Source organism: Dromaius novaehollandiae, chromosome 6 (assembly GCF_036370855.1).
Source record: "Dromaius novaehollandiae isolate bDroNov1 chromosome 6, bDroNov1.hap1, whole genome shotgun sequence".
NCBI lineage: Eukaryota > Metazoa > Chordata > Aves > Casuariiformes > Dromaiidae > Dromaius > Dromaius novaehollandiae.
The window spans coordinates 28,776,815-28,794,046 of record NC_088103.1 but is presented as its reverse complement, the minus strand read 5'-3'; the positions used below and the strand labels follow the sequence as shown (position 1 = coordinate 28,794,046).

Here is a 17,232-nt window from a genome sequence, read left to right as displayed (position 1 = left end):
TTTTTTTTTTTTTCCCTGCAGGTTGGCTTGTGGATACAACTGGCAGCTACACTGCATCATTCCTCCTGTGTGGATTTTCTATGATATTTAGTTCAACATTATTGTGCTTTGCAAGACTAGCAAAGAAAATCAAAAGAACACATTTGCAGTCACTTACCAATGATGCTAACACCAAACAGCACATCTGGGCAAATGGCGCAATAGCTTATTCTGTCACAGGAGAATTAGACCAAAAGGATGTTGAATTTTTGGCTGCGGATACAAACAGCTACAGCAACAGATGACAAGTGCCATCAAGATTCAGCACAGCACAGCCAGACGTGGCTGTATGGTGTTATGCTGCTGAGGATATTACTCCTGTGAAACAAAGCATCTCCCAGTTCGATTTTTCTGTCATGTTTTAGTAGGCAAAAATCGACACACAGCAACAGTAATACAAAGTTAATACAATAATAGGACAGAGCTAGATTAAAAGTGAAGAGAGTTTATAGATACAGGTGTTCACAGATTTGTTTCTAATGCAGTATGTTGACTCTATTGGTAATATCAAAGAAGATAATTGGCTATAATCAAAAGTAAATGATGATGTAATCAACAAAATGAACAACAAAATTTAAGCTTAAATTATTTTTTAAATTATTTTTTAAACCATGTTGAGGAAATAAGCTTTTTGGTGTCCTGGTCTGTTATGTTTCAGTGGACTAATCGAAGAACCCACCAAAAACCTTCACATTTATCCATCTGCATAAAACTCTTTGCAAATAACTGTTTTACATGCCAAAGACATTTTTAAGAAAATCTGTCAGGAAGCTGTAGTTTGTGTAGAAAGCATCTCTGAGGCAGCTTTATTTTTTACAGTGTGCCTAAATTTTGTATGCAAGTTGCAACTTCGTTTGATACATGTTTTTAGAGCTACTTTCCCAAACTTCAGCTACACCAAAATTTTAAGGCAGTTGTCACTTTTTTTCCTGGAGATCATTAAAGCCTGAATTTCCCTTTCTGGGAAGGTGGCAAAGGGCTGTGGCTGCGCTGCTGCGGGTGCGCTGGGAGTACATCTGTGCTGGAAGACCAGGCACACTGACAGGCAGAGCCTGCTTTCGCTGTGTTAGGTGGTGGAGGTGCAAAGGCAGCCTGTCAGCCCAGGAGGCCAGGCGGAAAGGCTCGTGTTTTTCCAAATGCACCGTCTCTTCCTTCTGTGAAATCAGCAGTTGTTGAAGCAGAGTGTGCAAGCAGATAACTGAGAAACTGCTCGCTCTGCAGGCTGTTAGGAAAGAGGATGTTGGCAGATGGGTTGTTTCTGCATACTGTAATGTCAGGGCTGTCTCCTTTATTGGATCCAGGAGCTCTGTCTTCAGATGGTGTAAATTCCTCATTTGTACCAGCTGAAGAGTTGATCAGGTCATTTGCTGTGGGTGGCCAGAAAACAACAGCTGTGATTTGCTGATGATTTCCTGCTACTTGTGCTAGCAAAAAACTACAGCTGTCTGCTTTGTAAATGATATAGACCGAATGTACCTCATGGGATAAATTATTGATGTGATGATTTATTAAATAATGGGATGCTTCTGCATTTCCAAAATGAAGCTGTTGTCAGAGATGGAGGAACTTCACGTTCTGACATGCAAATCATTCCTGTATTTTGATACAGTATAAAGCTTTGTTCTGTTCATTAGTAAAGTGATCAGAGTCCAAATTTTCATCAATGCTGAACTATTGCTTTGATAACCATCTACAAGGTATTCAGTGTTTGCTAATGATGTCCTATTCCACTCAGCGCCTCACAAGGGAAAGCAACATAGACTATGAAGCTGATTTAGATCAAGAGTAAAAAGAACACAACCATAAGGGCATGATGTATTTTTCATATATATAAATAGTATGTGTGTAAAGTAGTTTTATTTTTCATGCATATTTCAAATATAACGTTGATACTGTTTGACTTCAGTTGGCAGTGTTCAAAGCATTTATAGCAACCACACTCCAGAAACCTGTTCAGAGCAAGTGGCATGATTTACATGCACAGAACACAGACTGAGGAGTGCAAAACCTGCTTAAAACTAGTGACATGGCATTACTTCAGCTCTACGTGGCATCGGGTGGGAGCAACCAAGGATGGATTGCATTTCCACCGGATGCCACAGGGCCAGTGACCCAGGGCACCCCAGATATCTGCATAGGCCAAAAGTTTCCCCAAATGTGCCCCTTTCTCCTTGCTGGACTTCTAAGAGGCAGCCAGCGTGGTACATGCTGGAGGTCTCCTGTGGGAGAAGCACTCTTGACCAAGGAGTTCCTCTATGGGGCTGCTATATCTTTAGTGCCGGGCAAAGTGGACCCATCATACGAATGACTGTGGCCCATGGCTTTGACTTATTTTCATCTGGTTTGTGTATTTTTCAGAAGTGCAGCTTTAGGACTCCTTCATTTCTTCCTAACATGCTTTTAAATTGGTCACAGTGAAGGTGAGAGGGCTTCTAAGTTTGATGCAGACATACAGGTAACAAATAGAAATGAGTATTTGCACCAGAAAAATCGTATCTTGAATCTGAACTAATATTCAAAGCCAAATACTAGAAATATTCCAGTCTGAATTTGGAATATTGCAATATCATTCTTCAGGCAAGATTCTGATTGTAAATATAACAGAGCTGGTTAACTTAGCCTAGAAGAGCTATTTTTGAAAGCAGAAGTCCAAAACACCTGCATGCCAAAGAATCTGGAAAAGTTTTCGTTCTCCAGACTGAACTCGTGTCTTTTGTCTTTCCACCAACCTCTGTTTCCTAATGATTATTTCCCATAAACTACCCCCGAAAGAAAACAAAATTCATAACATGTTATTGCAAGTTTGACTTGTGTCTGAACCATATTTTTCTTTTGGTTTGTGACTGTTTTTCTGGCTAAAATAATCTGCAGTCACTCTTCTAGGTTTATGCAGCCATCTTTTTGTGAGAACAGGAGCAGAGGGAAGGTGCTATCTTTACTGGTCTGTGCCTGTGAGGAAGGACCATTAGCCTGAGTCAGGACTGGTGAGAATTTTGTATCCTAAGAAAAAATAAAAGGCAATTTCAGTTGTTGATTTAATTTTTTGTTTGTGTGATCGTGGGATGTAATCTGATTGTGACTCTCGTGACAGTACATGAAAATATATCAAGGGGCCTTAAGTTTGGTTGTAAGATACATTCATTAAAAAAGTAAAAAAATTCTCCATAAATATTCTGTAATGAGTTAGGAACAATATGCACATTAAAAACAATTAAAGGCAGTTCTGCTAATTAGTAGTGATGAAAATGTCATTTTTAGATCTAACTGCAAAAGTTTCATACCAAGAAATAGGGAGTCGTTTGGTCTATAAAGAAGATACGCTATTTCAGTAAGTTATGTCACTGCTGTTGTTAACAAAATTTTAATTACTTTTTTTCAACCTCATGACATGTCAGCAGTTATTCATGCCAAAATTACATATTATGAAAGAATTTTGGAATAATAATATATACATTTATACCCTATTAAGTAGTACTGTGTAACAAATGATTAGTGTTTTCAGATAAATTTTTATTTATTTCAAGGTATTTTTTGTAGGCATTTCCATTCGTATGTTGCACTTAGGATTAATTCTTGTTTTAAAGAACTAATTCAGCAGAAAATGTTTGCTTGGAAACAGAACTATGCAGCAACAATATTCAAGCTGTTCTCCATACAGGATATGCTGGCGTGGCACAGTGCAGTTGTAGGCAGAGATACCTAAGCCAGTTGTGAATAAATAGCCAGGATAATACTGCCCGTTCCTGCTAGCCCTGCTGGGCCCTGGTGAACTTCAGCTTGGCTGCAGCACTGCCCTGCTGAGCCTATATAGCTTCCAGGGACAGCGTGGTCTAACCTGGCTTGGGTAGCATCTGTCCAAGACAGAAACACGTGGATCCTACCTCAGGCAGATCCTGCTTGGAATAATACTCTTCTCCACGCAGTGAAAATAAATTCAGTGTAAGTAAGTGCATAATATGATCTTTAATTGGTTTTTAAAATGGATATATTTGTAAGTCTTTGGACAACTCTGCTGTGTTGTAATTTGGTATTTTGGTTCATAACTGAGTACTCTGTGCAGGGTTGTCTTCACTCCTTTCTTCTTCCTGCACCAAAAGCGCAGATTCCATGGAGGTGTTCGCACTTCGTGCAAATGAGATGCGTTCAGCCCCTGCGTCGTTCTGTTTTGGCAGTTGCACTGGACACTGTATGTTGCTTTTCATTTTGTCTGCTACCAAAAGCTCCGGCTCAGGCTTTTTCCTGGGTGACCATGCCGGCAATGCAGCAGCACCACCCTGTGGGAACGAAGTTCTTTGCATTTTCGAGATATTAAACATGGTCTGGAAAACAATGTTTGCACAGAGCATCCCAGGGTAGTATACCACAGTCCATCGCAATCCTCCAGAGCCAAAACAAGGCAAGGCACGATAAATAAGAGATCTTGAATTGTGGGGTCTCACTGTGACTCACTTCATTGTGGTGGAGACAACCTCTGACTCATGAAAATTTCAGGCTCACATTTTTCTCCTTGGAATATTTTATTGCTTCTCTTTATTTCTGCAAGGCTTATTTTCCAGGAAAGGGGCAGGATGGGCTCTGGTAGCAGGCTGTGGAGGGGAGCAGGGATGTGCAAATGCAATCTTGAATTCCTCCCTGCTGCCCTCAGAAGGGTTTAGAGGGAAACAGCATGGATATTAGACACCTCAAGATTGATAAAGGCAGTGGGGTCACCTAATGTACTGTTTTGCCCACATAGGCAGTACAACGTGATAGGGAATCGCCAGTTCCTGAGTTCAACCCCAGTTTTGTTCTTGCCAACTTTCAGGATTGGCATGTCAGTCCTGCTTCCAGTCTGTCCTGTTCTTCTCCCTCTCCTGTCTTTCCCTAGGCAGGGCCACCTTTGCAAGAGGAAACCTGGTGGGTGGTAAATTAAATATCTACCCTGGTGGGGGATAGATTGAATGTTACAATATTACCATTCCCTTTTTCTCAGTGGAAGATACGATTTCTAACTTAGAAGTCCTGTGTCCTTGAGATCACAACTCAAATACAGCCTTTATAGAAATGTTACTATTGAAGAGCACTCAGAGCTCTTGAATGTTAGCAAGCATACTCTTAGTTGGCAAATGAAGAATCAACGCTTTCAATTTCTACGTTATCGCCAGAAGGTGATGCTACCATGTCTTTCATCTGGTTATAATTTCAACCTTAAAAAAAATAGTTCTGAGAGTCTGTTGAAACTTTTTTGGAGGGGGTTGGGGGGGTTGTGAGAGAGAATTCTTGGGAGCTTTAGATTAAGATGAACGTCGTAGCTCGCATAATGCACTCCAATGTTCTTCATTTTCAGGATCCAATTTCAGGGCTTTCTCATAGCACTCAATTGCCTGCTGTTTCTCATTGTTTAGTCGATGGATGAGTCCAAGTGTGCTAAAAGTTGCTGCATCTGCTGAACGTTCTTGAATTTTCTGTTCCAACAATTTCTTCAGAGCAATTTTGCACTTAATTCTCCCGGCAGAATCAGTCTCAATTTTCAGCCCTTCTGTGTAATATTTAAGAGCTTCAGATTCTGATTTCCTATGAAAATGCTGAAAGCGTCCATAATAGTAGTAGAGCTCTTGTTTATCTGCACTGTGTAGATTCGTCATTTGAAACACTTTCTGAAATGTCTGTTCTGCTTCTCGATACTTATTTCCTTCTGCATACATCATTGCTAGGTCATTGTAGGCAGAAAAAAATGTTGACTTTTGCTGAATTGCTCTTTGAAAATGAAAAATGCTAAGTCGAATGAGTTCTTCCACTTGTTCTCTGGGGGCATACTTTGTAGGCTTTTTCAGTCGAAACAGTTTTGCTCTGTAGCAGAGTCCTATCTGGTGATGCAAAAAGCTACATGTTGGTGTCACTGCTAGGCCTTTTTTCAGCAACTCCAGTGACTTATCCAATTGTCCTTTCCTTCGATAAAATTTAGCAGCATATCGTAGAAAATAAGGAAGATCAGGGGTTTTTTCCATTGCTGCTTCAATGTATCTCTCCCCTTCCTCAACTAGATTTAAATCCTGAAGTTTTAACGCAAGTAATGCCACAACAGAAGTATCATTTGGATTCAGTTCCACTGCACGCCTCAGGGGTTCCAGGGATGAGCTTTCATTTTCGCCGCTTCCCAGAGTCATACTTTCCACACGATACGTTGCTATTGCATGGCCGGCAGTAAATTCTGGGTTGTCGGGTTCATTCTTCAGAGCATTTTCAAAACACTCCTTTGCTCTGCCATAGTACGTTCTCCCAAACTTTAATAATGCCCACCCTTTCTCAGCATAGATCTCTGGAAGCTGAATCTTATAGCGAGCAGTACTTGAAAGCTTTCTGCAGGTATCTTCCACTTTGCTTAAATAGGCTTGAACTTCTTTGTATCTGTTCATGTGGTAATAAATCCAGGCATAGTTCCCCCAGGTAACAAGACTTCTCCTGTCTGTTTCATTTGGATGATTTTTTTCAATTTCTTCTTCAGCTTTTTGTAGATTTTGCAGGGCATCCTCATGTAAATGCTTTAGGTAACACACATACGATAGCATATTGTAACTTGCAACATTGGATTGTATGCACTGATACTCAATCTGATAGCCTGTCTTGTCCTCTATGTTATCTAGATCCACATCCTCCTTCAGCAAAATCCATGTAAAATGACATTCTAGTTGCAGCAGAGTGCTCTTGAAGTCATTCTTGGAAATGATACTAGAAGAAATCACAGAAGAACTTACTTATATCAGATCTGCTTTTTGCTACTGTTGTTTTTAGAACAGGCATGACATACTTCAAAAGCAGGCAATAAAAAAGCAGTTGTTACCACTAGACAACAATACATTAAGTAAGCCAAAGTTGTGGAAAGCCATCATTCTAAGGAGCTGAATAGTTCTAGCCAGTGTAACTGCAAAAGATCCTGGATGTCTGGATGTCATAGCAGAGGGTCAATCTCTACTGTACAGCTGGCACACCTTAGGGCCGCAGGAATATATTTCTGCCCTTAAAATATTCACGGAAGCCTACCCAAAAGAGGTAATCAAATAAAAGCTCCCTCCCAAAATTGGAGGAAGTAATTTAGTGCCTTTCCTGTATCTCTGTACATTTTAAAGTTTGTATTATAAAATTTACTTTGAATATCCTGAATTTGCAAATGCTTGCTTGTTGGATCATAGCACCATTTTTATGTTCTGATGATACCGATGAACTGATATTTGTTTCCTATAGCTTCTATCTGCGAATATTATTGCTTCCTGTAAAGGCTTTTTAATAATATGCTTGTTTCTATTCCTTTTTTTTGTTTTTACTCACTTATTACACCCTAGAAAGAGATTTTCTTGCATTTTACTACTCATTTTCTGTATATTGTAAGCACACATGTGGGCGTTAGAGCCCAAAATCTGCCCTAGAATCATGCCATGTCAAACCAACCTTGTGTGCTTCCACCTACTTGCTTTTTATTCAGAGGTGTGTTTCTTGTGTGCCTTTGATTTGAGAACAGTCATATCCTGCATCAATGACATCCGCATGTAGGAGCTGCTCCAGTGTTTGGACAGAGCCACGTCTCTGCTGGCTTCGTGAACCATAACCTCAGAATATGGAAAGACAGTGTGACCACTGTAGTTGCAGAAAAGCTAAGGTGTCAGCACCAAAGCTCTCTGCCATCACTGCCTTCATAAACAAGCACAAATTTGGTCAAGTTTTAGCTTCCTCTACATGTGCTGTGTGGCAACATCCTTGCTTCATCCACTCTTGCAGATCAGGAGAGCACCAGGCCAAAGAGTGGGGCAGAGTGTGATGCAGAAGAGCTTTAAGTTGTGGCTAAGATTTCAAGAAGTAATTGCCTAATTGTAGGCTTCTAAAGCCATATTTACACATCATAATTTTCAAAAGCTCACATCATTAACTATTTGCTGTTTAGAAATAATCTCCTCTGTCTAACCGATGTTTTTGATTGGTATTAGCAACAATGCTTAACTAGAAAACTCTGTGTGAGGAAATTACATTTCTACCAGGATGAAAGGGAAGTGGGGTTAGGTTCTTGCTATTAGCACTGCCTTGTACCAGCTAGAACCTTTGGCTACAAGTGAATGCTACAGAATTAGAGCTATTGTATCCCAGTTCAGCAAAATATTCCAGGAAGAGCTTGGAGCATGTATACAGTCTCATTCGATTCTTATACTAAAATTAAATATGTGATTTTGCACTTTCTGTTGCTTTTTGTTGCCTCAGCTGAGAACCATAAAAACCGATGGGTGAAAACAACAGTGGAGAGTAATTAATGAAAAGATGTTCATGAAAAATTAATATTCATGAATAAATCATGAAAACAGATTTGTGATGCAGATTAAATGCAATTTAGCTTAGTTCAACATAAAATTTCTAAGTGCTGATATTTTCAAAATTGTCATAAACATCTAGGCTTTGCTGAATTTGAGTATGTGTGTGACAGTCTTCAGAAGATGTTATCCTTCCATGCTACAAACTGCAGTGCATAACTTGCACTGTCTTGTTTGCTACTCCTCACAGTAGTAGAAATCAGAAAATAAATTCTCAGAAATACCAGTGCCAGTCACCCATCTAGCTGTTTGCCATTTACTACTACAACCTGCATTACTTTGTCCATGAACTGCCTGCAGAAATTTGCTCTCAGTTCTGTTTACAAAATAGAGACTGACCCTTCTCCTAGAAGCAATAACATTACAGCATTCAACAGAATATTTATTTTATTTTGATTCTCCCCGTAAATATTCTGTAGTTTTCTTCCTAATGTTTGGTCCTCTAAGTCCTTGACTGCTTCCATTTCTTACTCATAATAATAACATATAATTTTCACATGGCATAAGAGCACAGCGAGAAGGCAGTTCAGAGGCTGCTGACTTACCTCATGGTTTTCCTTCTCTGGTAGCTGTTCCTAGGGCAGATTTGAAGTGCAGCAGGGCGCTGCTCGCTGTTGTTATGAGTGCCTTTTTATGTGCCCTAGTGCTCATGTGATCTGTGTGTAAGTTACTGGGAATCAGAAAGTGAAACTGTTCTCTGCCTCTCCTAGAGAAGCTGGAATAGCTGCCAGTAGGGGAATAGAAACTCGAGTCACTGTGCTGGTTTCCCTCCCCCCGCCCCTTCTTGGCTTTATGCCAAATCCTGAACTGTGCTGCAGAGAAAGTGGCAATAGCTTTTAGTAGCTCAGAGTATTTACTTTGCTTAAAATCCAGAGACTTCTGTGGTAAGGAAAATATTTCAGACTAATGCAGTCTGAACTCGATACCATTGTATAGGCTGGGGAATGGGGTCACCTCCTCCTCCTGCCTCTGCTGACGAATCTTGGCAAAATTTTGCACTACAGTTTAAGCTCCTAGTTTAAAGGCATTGTATCATTCAGCGTTGCATTTAGGATAAAAACAATTCAGATTTGTACCTCCTAGATCCTCAGGTGCTCCAAACTGCTTCATTTAATACTTGTTAGATCATCATTTCAGTTGCCCTTAGGCCAGTACCATTTTCACCAGGAATTAGAAGCTTGATTCCCTTTGAAGATTTGGCTTACTTATTCCAGATGGCTAAAATCGTACTTTTAAAGGTGCAGAAGTATTCCCAAGTGTAAGTCAGTCATCTCCTAGACCTGCTGACCCTCTGAACATCCTTTGCCTTCGCTACAGATGCAATATTGCCAGGGTTCCTCTAAAACTGTCCAGAACACAAATCCTTAAGGGCAAGAGTTTGTTGGTCATAGGGACCAAGCTATAGAACAGATTTCCAGAAGAGGTGAGACTAATTCTGAATAGTTTTTGTCCAGGCAGTAGGATTTTTCTCTTTGAGAAACTTTATGATCAGAACCAGAATATTTGCACCAGTTATCTTCATCCTTTTGAGAAAATAAGAAGGAAACAGCAAAGCAAAAGACTCATTTAAGTCTATTCAGGACTGCTTTGTAACCTGGAAGCACACTATGGGAAGATGTGCTTACAGACCTGTTACACAGACAGATTCGTAGTCTGTGTGGAAATAACTAATGGCTATGTAAGTTTGAAAATGTTTTTGTTAATGCTCAAAGCATCGTGAAAGCGACTTACTTATTGCTACAGCCAATGCTGAAAAAAATGTAAACCAGTGACAAGCAGTATAAGAGACAGCAATATATTCCCAGTGTGTTTGTGAAGAAGGATGGAGAAGCCACGTGGACCCCAGATCTGCGGCTGTGTCCAAGGAGCCCCAGTACAATGTTACAGGAGAGTTGTGGGTGTGAGGTGGCCTCAAGGCCTTTCAGATGATTTGCTTTGTTTTTTACATGCACCACTGTAACCGTGTAGTCCTGTAATATGTTATTGCTGTTGCTAGTACGAGGCCATAAGCTGTGTACTGAGTTTGCAAGGCCTCAGGGCCGAGGCTTGTCAGGCTGGCTCTGTCTGAACTTCTCTTGACCTGTCTGCAGCTTTGTTTCACTTGGTTTAACTGTGACAGCAGCTTCTCTAATTGACCAAGTGCCTGGAACTAATTAGTTTTATAATTTTAATAATAACTACTAATAATATAGTTTTAATAAACAACTCACTAATGGTCAATTAAAAAAAAAATGCAAACCTGGAGGGACAAAAATGGTTTTAGACAGTAACAAAGAGAACAAAGTAGTAGTATCTAACACATATAAACTGCACCATATATAGTGAGTTCGGATGTAACCTGGAGCTACAGACCAATGAAGAAAGAGAAAGGTGTAAAAGCATGTTAGCAAACATCTACAAATGACCTCAGGAGGATTCTGGGGAGGGCAAGAAGAAACCAGCAACATCAACATCATATTCCTCCCAAGGAAGGACTTCAGAGGCTGACTACTTACAGTGGTGTTCTCCCCAGCAGTCCAAAAGTACTGACTAAAGACCCAGAGGAGCAAAGGAAGGGTGAGCATAACTTCAGGAAAAGAGATAGAAATCAAGTGTGTGTATATTACGATTTTATTTGTATTATTACTCTTATTGTGACTTTTTCTGCATGTAAGTACTCTAACTTCATTATCATTCTTCATTTCCCTGCAATAATTACATCTAGATGATTCTTGAATTAAGATTTTTATTACACTAAAAACAAATTATTGGCTTTACTTACATATATATACACACACACATATATATATGGTGTGCTTCCTTTTGGCCCATAAACAAGTCTTTTTAAGTAACACCATAGAACTTTTCTCTCCATTCTGGAATCCGTTCCATTTTAAAATGTGAGATTGTCTTGATGATTGCTAACAAATATTTTTAATAGAGACTTTCTAATGTCCCTTCATAATTAATATTTGAGGAATATTTTGTAATAATAAGCTCATAAAAATGCATGCAAGGATGCCACATGAGACTTTTTGCTGTCCCTGGTACATGACAGTGTCAGGTCCCTCCATTTTGTGAGGTTTTTTTAGTGGAGGATACACAAGGTGGTGGTTCTGTCCCAGCAAGCCAAGAAGTCATTTATTTCCAACTTCACTATTGTCTCAGAACTGCTGCTGCTACACCACATTTAATCTCTGTCAAGAGACAAAAATTAATAATATTCATTGTTATTTATAATCCATATATACTCTGTGACTTCGAAATTGTACACTTGTAAGAATTTTAGGTTTTAATTTTTAGAAGGTTACCTAGTGCGGTTTGAAAAGTCCATATCCCCACCCTCAAAAGTATGTAGGAAGCATTTATTCAAAGTAGAGCTCAGTTCTTGACTTGTTGATAAACTGCATTCATCCTCATGGTCTGGCCAGGAGATGGCTCCATCTAGCCAGCTCTAATGAGCATCAGATTGTCTGAAGCTGAAAAAGGGCAATAAGCAACCTTTTTACAAAGTGCTCTCTTTAGTAAGTCGTACAAGAAATTGGGGAGAGTTTTAATCGGAGTGGAATCCCAGGAGAGAAGTACATCTTTAGGTTTGTCCTTCCGCTGACATCCTATCCTGGATGCAGGTTTTGCATAAGGATTGGATTATGTTGCTGGTGTGGTGGTAATATGATAGCTTTTTATTTGAATTAGGCAAATCAAGGAATTAAAAACAAATTAAGGTGCTAATTTAAAGTATACCCACTATATAGAGAGATTTTTCTTTTGTTTCTGAATATCTGTCTCTAAATGAAGTAAGCTTTACTAATCTTGCATTTTAATAAACATTTTTTTCCTTTCCCTTCGCATTAGAAGTAACTTCGGGATGGCTGGAGGAACAAAGTGATTCCATTCCCATGGCAGTGGCAATCCATAAACAGGAGTATTGGTCCACTTGTGCTGGAGATATGTCTTCCTGTATCAACCAGCAGTCATAATACCTCTGGCATGCAGAAGGAAAGTGGGGAAAAAGTCCGAGCCCTGAGGGTTATCTGGAGTTTGAAAAGGTGTGAATAATATCGTGATGAAGCAGAAAGAGCACAGATAAAACAGGTATTGACCCCTTGATTAGAAAGGAAGACTGTAATCTAATTGGTAATTATATAATCTCCTTGTTAATTTGGGAAACTGTTCTCACTTTCTGAAGCTTTCATGTTAAATTCTGAGAGTGCCTTTGGTAAACTTGGTCCGTGTATCAGTGGTGTTATGTAAATATAAAATGCCCTATGGCTTCCACATTTGGAAGGCTGATGTGTGAAAAACACTGATCCTCGTTTGAATATCTGCACAGCACAACTTTGATAAGAGCGAGCATGCCATTGCTGTAAGATAAACCGCCAACAAGCAGAAATCACTGAGCAGGGAGCTAAAATCCGCGCACCCTCTAGGAGCTGCTGCAAGCTAACACCGCATGTGAAGCACAGATTAAGATCTGTCCTTCCCTTGGTCTTAGATGCCTCAGTCAGAGCTGCAGGGAGTCACCTCTCTCTACTTGGTATCCACAGCCTGAAAGCCATGCCTCACCTGTTTTCCCAAATAAATAGAGAAGAGTTCATTCCTTTTTCTTCGAGGAAAAACAAATTGCCTACCTTACATATGAGAGCTTCTGGTTCCTACAAGAGGTAGGACAGCCTTGGTTAGTACCAGGTACTGATCCGAGGGCTATCTGTGTGTGTGAGATTAGCCATTCGGTGGTTCACAGCCAGTAATGAAACTTTTGGGAAAATCAGAAGCAACAGGGGCTGGAATCCAAAACTCCCCTTCTCAGAGAAGTGCTTGAGCCAGAAGACCACATCATACTTTTTCTCCTGGTGTTCTGACTTCAGATCCAGTGACCGTGACTCTTGGCCATCATCAATGGGAGTGGGAATGCCCCGTATTTGCATTAGCAGATAGCCTGGTGTTTTGGGCACCCTCTTGATATGTGAAAAATGTGAATTTGGACAGTTTAGGCTGAGCTGAGGGATGAATCTGGTCTTCCCATTTCTTAATGAGCACTCCAACCGCTAGGTATTATGGAAAAGGGAACAACCGTCATTACTACCTCATCTGAAAGAAAATGATAGATGCCACCGCATATTGTAAAGACTTCATATGATCAATCTGTTGGGTATGTTCTGGGTCAGGCCCTGTGGAGATGGGGACAGAAGAAAGGCTCCGGCTGGATCCCAGCTGGACCAAAGAAAATCCAAGTGAAACACAGGCTGCTCAGCATTACCATGACTGGGGCAGTTCCGGAAAACTTGTAAAAAAGTCAGGCATGTCTGTGTACAGATAACAACTGAGTAAGGTTTTTATGGATCACAGCTCAGATAGGGGCTTCTTGTCTTATTTAGGTGAATAACTTTTTGTTGGAGCTGAGGTTTCAGAGTTCCAGATAAAGGTGAGCCCAGCTATTACTTTGCATCGCTTGCAAACCTCCAGCAATCAGGTATTTGATGAGCAGTGAAAAGAGGCAGTGAATAATCAGGCAAAAGGGTTAGGGGATCTACATGGATCTGTGTATTTTATGGAAAATCTGTGCTGCAGGTAGTTGTGGAAAAATGTATTTAGATGTTTATGCAAGGCCAAAATCAACTGCAGACATTAGTGATTTACTGTACTACTAAGTATCTATGAGTTTCTTGTTTCTGTTTCTGTTTCTGTCCTGGCTGTCTGTTTTCCTTGTATTACCAGCTTGCTTGGCATTTAGTCTGTGTTGTGCTCATAGACCTTCTCTTGGCAAGAAAGAACAGGGTTGGATTGAAGCTGCAATATGATAACTAAGGAACTGGAGTATGGATTCGTAGGATGGTCCTTTGTTTTCTAATGAGGAAAGCATGTTCCTCACCACTGTTTTTGCATGTCTCATAGTTACTGCATCCATGCTGTGACCTAAAAGTCTGTTTCAAACAGGATGAGAAAATGCAGACGCTCTTCAGTGCACATGTGTACATATGGGAGAATACAGGAATTTTACAACAGGAAAGCAATGATTTGTGCTGGCATCCATATTTTTGTAAATTGAGTTGCATCTATATGCTTCAGTTGGGCAGCAGTGATCATTGAATAAGATAAGTGCAGGAAAGTGCTTAAAATAGAGTATGTGAAGGTAAGAAAAGAATATTTGCAAGGCCTTTCTGTAGCTATCTTTGTAACTTGCTTGACAGAACACAGCAAAATTCAGAACCATTTCTGTAATCCTGCTGCTTTGACTTCAGGGAAAGCTGCAGCTGGGTTGGCTGGTATCTGTGAGAGCTGCACTGCATAGCAGAAAATGCAAGAGCTTCTTGGAAAGCACATGAGCAGAACAGGGCTAGAAAAAAACAGCTGCGGTCATATTTAACACAAAAGCTTATATTAGTTGAGTGTTCAGAGCACACACAAGAATATGAATGGCTTCAAAAGTATTTACACATTTTAGAGATAAAATTTAAATCTGTACTTTTCCTTTGAACTGAAATGGATACCTGCTGACTAGAATTCTCCCCCAGGATCATTAGCTCAGCCAAATAATTGTCAAAAATGTAGTTTATATTATTAAAATAATGTAGATGATTATACCATAGTAAATTACAGAATCACTTTAAATACCCTATTTTATGCTAGTTACAATTAGCCTAGTTTAGCATATAATTACTATGTTTGGCCACAGCAGTTGTGGCATTTTGTAATTTGGGTTTTTCTCTGTAGGGAAGAGTACCCTGTAATTAATTTTACAGAAAATCGAAGTGAAACACTGAGCAATATTTTTGCTACTCAAGTTCTTCTAAATAAAATATGACCCTAAGAAACGTGATCCAGGAATACAAAGGTTGCATCATCATTTTAACAAGTGCATAAACTACCTTCTACATATCAGAACAAGTAGATGCTGTGATACTGAAATGCCTTAGAAGGCTCTTTTCTTCTATCATATTTCCCCAAAGACAGTTCATCTGTGTCCTTAGCATCTTTGTGATTGAAAAAGATCACAGAAAAGCTTATAAATTTATTAAAAGTGCCCTTGAGACTCCATATTACTATTATTTTATAATATTCTGTTTCTAAATGTCAGGCATTTTATCTTTGCACTTTTTAATAGTGCTTTTTATCTGATGGTTTACCCTGTAAACTAACTGCATCCCAAAAATTCATTGGAAGCAGGAAAATCACAAACACGAATTACTTCCACAGGTATGGTGGAAGTAAAACAGATGTATACCTCATTGCATAAAACTGGCTCCAAAGGCACAGGCCTCCACTGACAAGGCTAGAGAAGAATGCTATTAATGGCAATAGCGTAGCAGTCTAATGAAACACCCACCATGGGGGAGAGAGGACACCATGCCATGTTGCACAGGAGGCAATTTCCACAGACTTAAATCCTTTGGCTGTATCTACTCTGCAGTCAGTACTGGTGCTGCAGCTCATAGACGTGTGTGCAGCCTTTAACTTCATTAACTGAAGTTTTGTTTCTCGCAAGGCGATCGCGGTAGGCTGGAGCTCAGCGTGGGCTAGTTCTCCACTTCTGGAGCAGCTTGTGCTCTCCCGGTACCTGAAGGCGACTGCAGCGCCAGCAGTCGCCGACACAGTGTGAGAGGTCTAACCTCATTTCACACGTGAGGGCAATGGAAACTGCGCAGTGTCCTAAAGTGAATGCTTAATAAAGCACAGTAATCACCCATGCAAAACAGTTTGAGTTGGGAAAAAAAGGAAGTGCAGGATGATTTCAGCCAGGCAGAATGTCATTACCAGAGAAGGAATTTGTGTAGGCACCAGGATCAACATGCCCAACTCTTTCTTTGGAGTACTGCCAGGCTATTAAGCAAAATGCCAAAGTGTCACCCTCTGAGTAACTGACGCTGATATTTAGCATCTCTGCTACAAATTAGTACATTTCTAAGTAATTTCCAAATAATTATTCCCCTCCCCTACTGCAGCACAAGTTCAGGGTCCTTGACTAAGGCCCTATAGCAAATAGGCCAGTATCAAATCACAAAGCCCTGGGCCCTGGGCCTGGAATTGTGTTGCAAGACTGGTAGAATGCTTTAAGGATACTTTAAAATATTTTAAAATCATTATTTTAAAATCATTATTTTAAAAATGTGTTTGTTTATAAACTTGAAAGAAACATCAAGGCAAATCCTTCCTTGCGCTTTCATATTCTGGTATGCAAGGGGAGAGCAAGCAGTGGCCTCTTCCCTATGTCTTAGCTGTGTAAGATTTCTGTTTAGGAAACACAGCACGTAAAGGAAGGTGCAAACAGAGCAGGGCAGACTGAGACTTTCTTACTGCTGAATGGGATATGCAGAAAGGGGAGTTACAGTTTATATCCCAAAGGCCTATCCGAGATAGCCAATCTAAGGAAAATGAAGGTTGTTTCGCTGTTTGCTGGGTGGAAGAATTCTTCCATTTCTCGTGCAAAGTTGCAGAATTGATACTCGCAAATCTGAGATGCTGAGACTGAGACATAGTTAGCTCGGGATTTACTTTCTGCAGCCTGTTGCGCACACTTGCAGCGTGGGAGCTTGGACGCGTTCATACGTGGTGCGCTGTGACCCCGTGTGCCTGGCACAACTGGTTGGCTCGCAGAGCAGGGGACCAAGGCTTTGGGTTGTGGGGAGCCTGGCTGCCTAGCAGTGTAACACAGTCTTGTTACTAGCCTCGCTAAAAGCTGTGATTTTCAGTTTTTCAGTTGTATCCAGGCGCTGCAATCCACCCGCTCCATCATACGATCTTTTCTGCTTCCCAACCCCTCCGCTCGTATCGTGAGCCGACACCTGTGTTCTCATACTTGAGAGGAGAAAATTGAGAACTCTCTTATGTGGTTTCTGGAAAGCATTAAGATTTTAATTGAAAATCTTAATGTTCTCTGAGT

The 17,232-nt window shown here is 40.3% G+C and overlaps 2 protein-coding genes across 6 annotated transcripts in view; one reads left to right on the top strand and one right to left on the bottom strand.

The window, feature by feature from the left end:
* The window catches only part of SLC16A12 (solute carrier family 16 member 12), a 37,234-nt gene extending 34,076 nt beyond the window's left edge, over positions 1-3,158 (top strand). For all 5 annotated transcript variants that reach the window (XM_064514015.1, XM_064514016.1, XM_064514017.1 and 2 more), the window contains one exon: positions 22-3,158. In XM_064514015.1, the coding sequence (XP_064370085.1) occupies positions 22-284 (263 nt within the window). In that variant the 3' untranslated portion in view covers positions 285-3,158. The remainder of the gene's footprint in view (positions 1-21) is intronic.
* A 223-nt stretch (positions 3,159-3,381) lies between these two features.
* On the bottom strand, positions 3,382-9,060 carry IFIT5 (interferon induced protein with tetratricopeptide repeats 5). The gene is made up of 2 exons (XM_026094152.2): positions 8,918-9,060; positions 3,382-6,747 (listed from the first exon to the last, which is right to left on the bottom strand). The coding sequence occupies exons 1-2, from the start codon at positions 8,920-8,922 to the stop codon at positions 5,313-5,315; spliced, it is 1,440 nt and encodes a 479-aa protein (XP_025949937.2). The 5' UTR covers positions 8,923-9,060; the 3' UTR covers positions 3,382-5,312.
* Between the last annotated feature and the right edge of the window lie 8,172 nt (positions 9,061-17,232).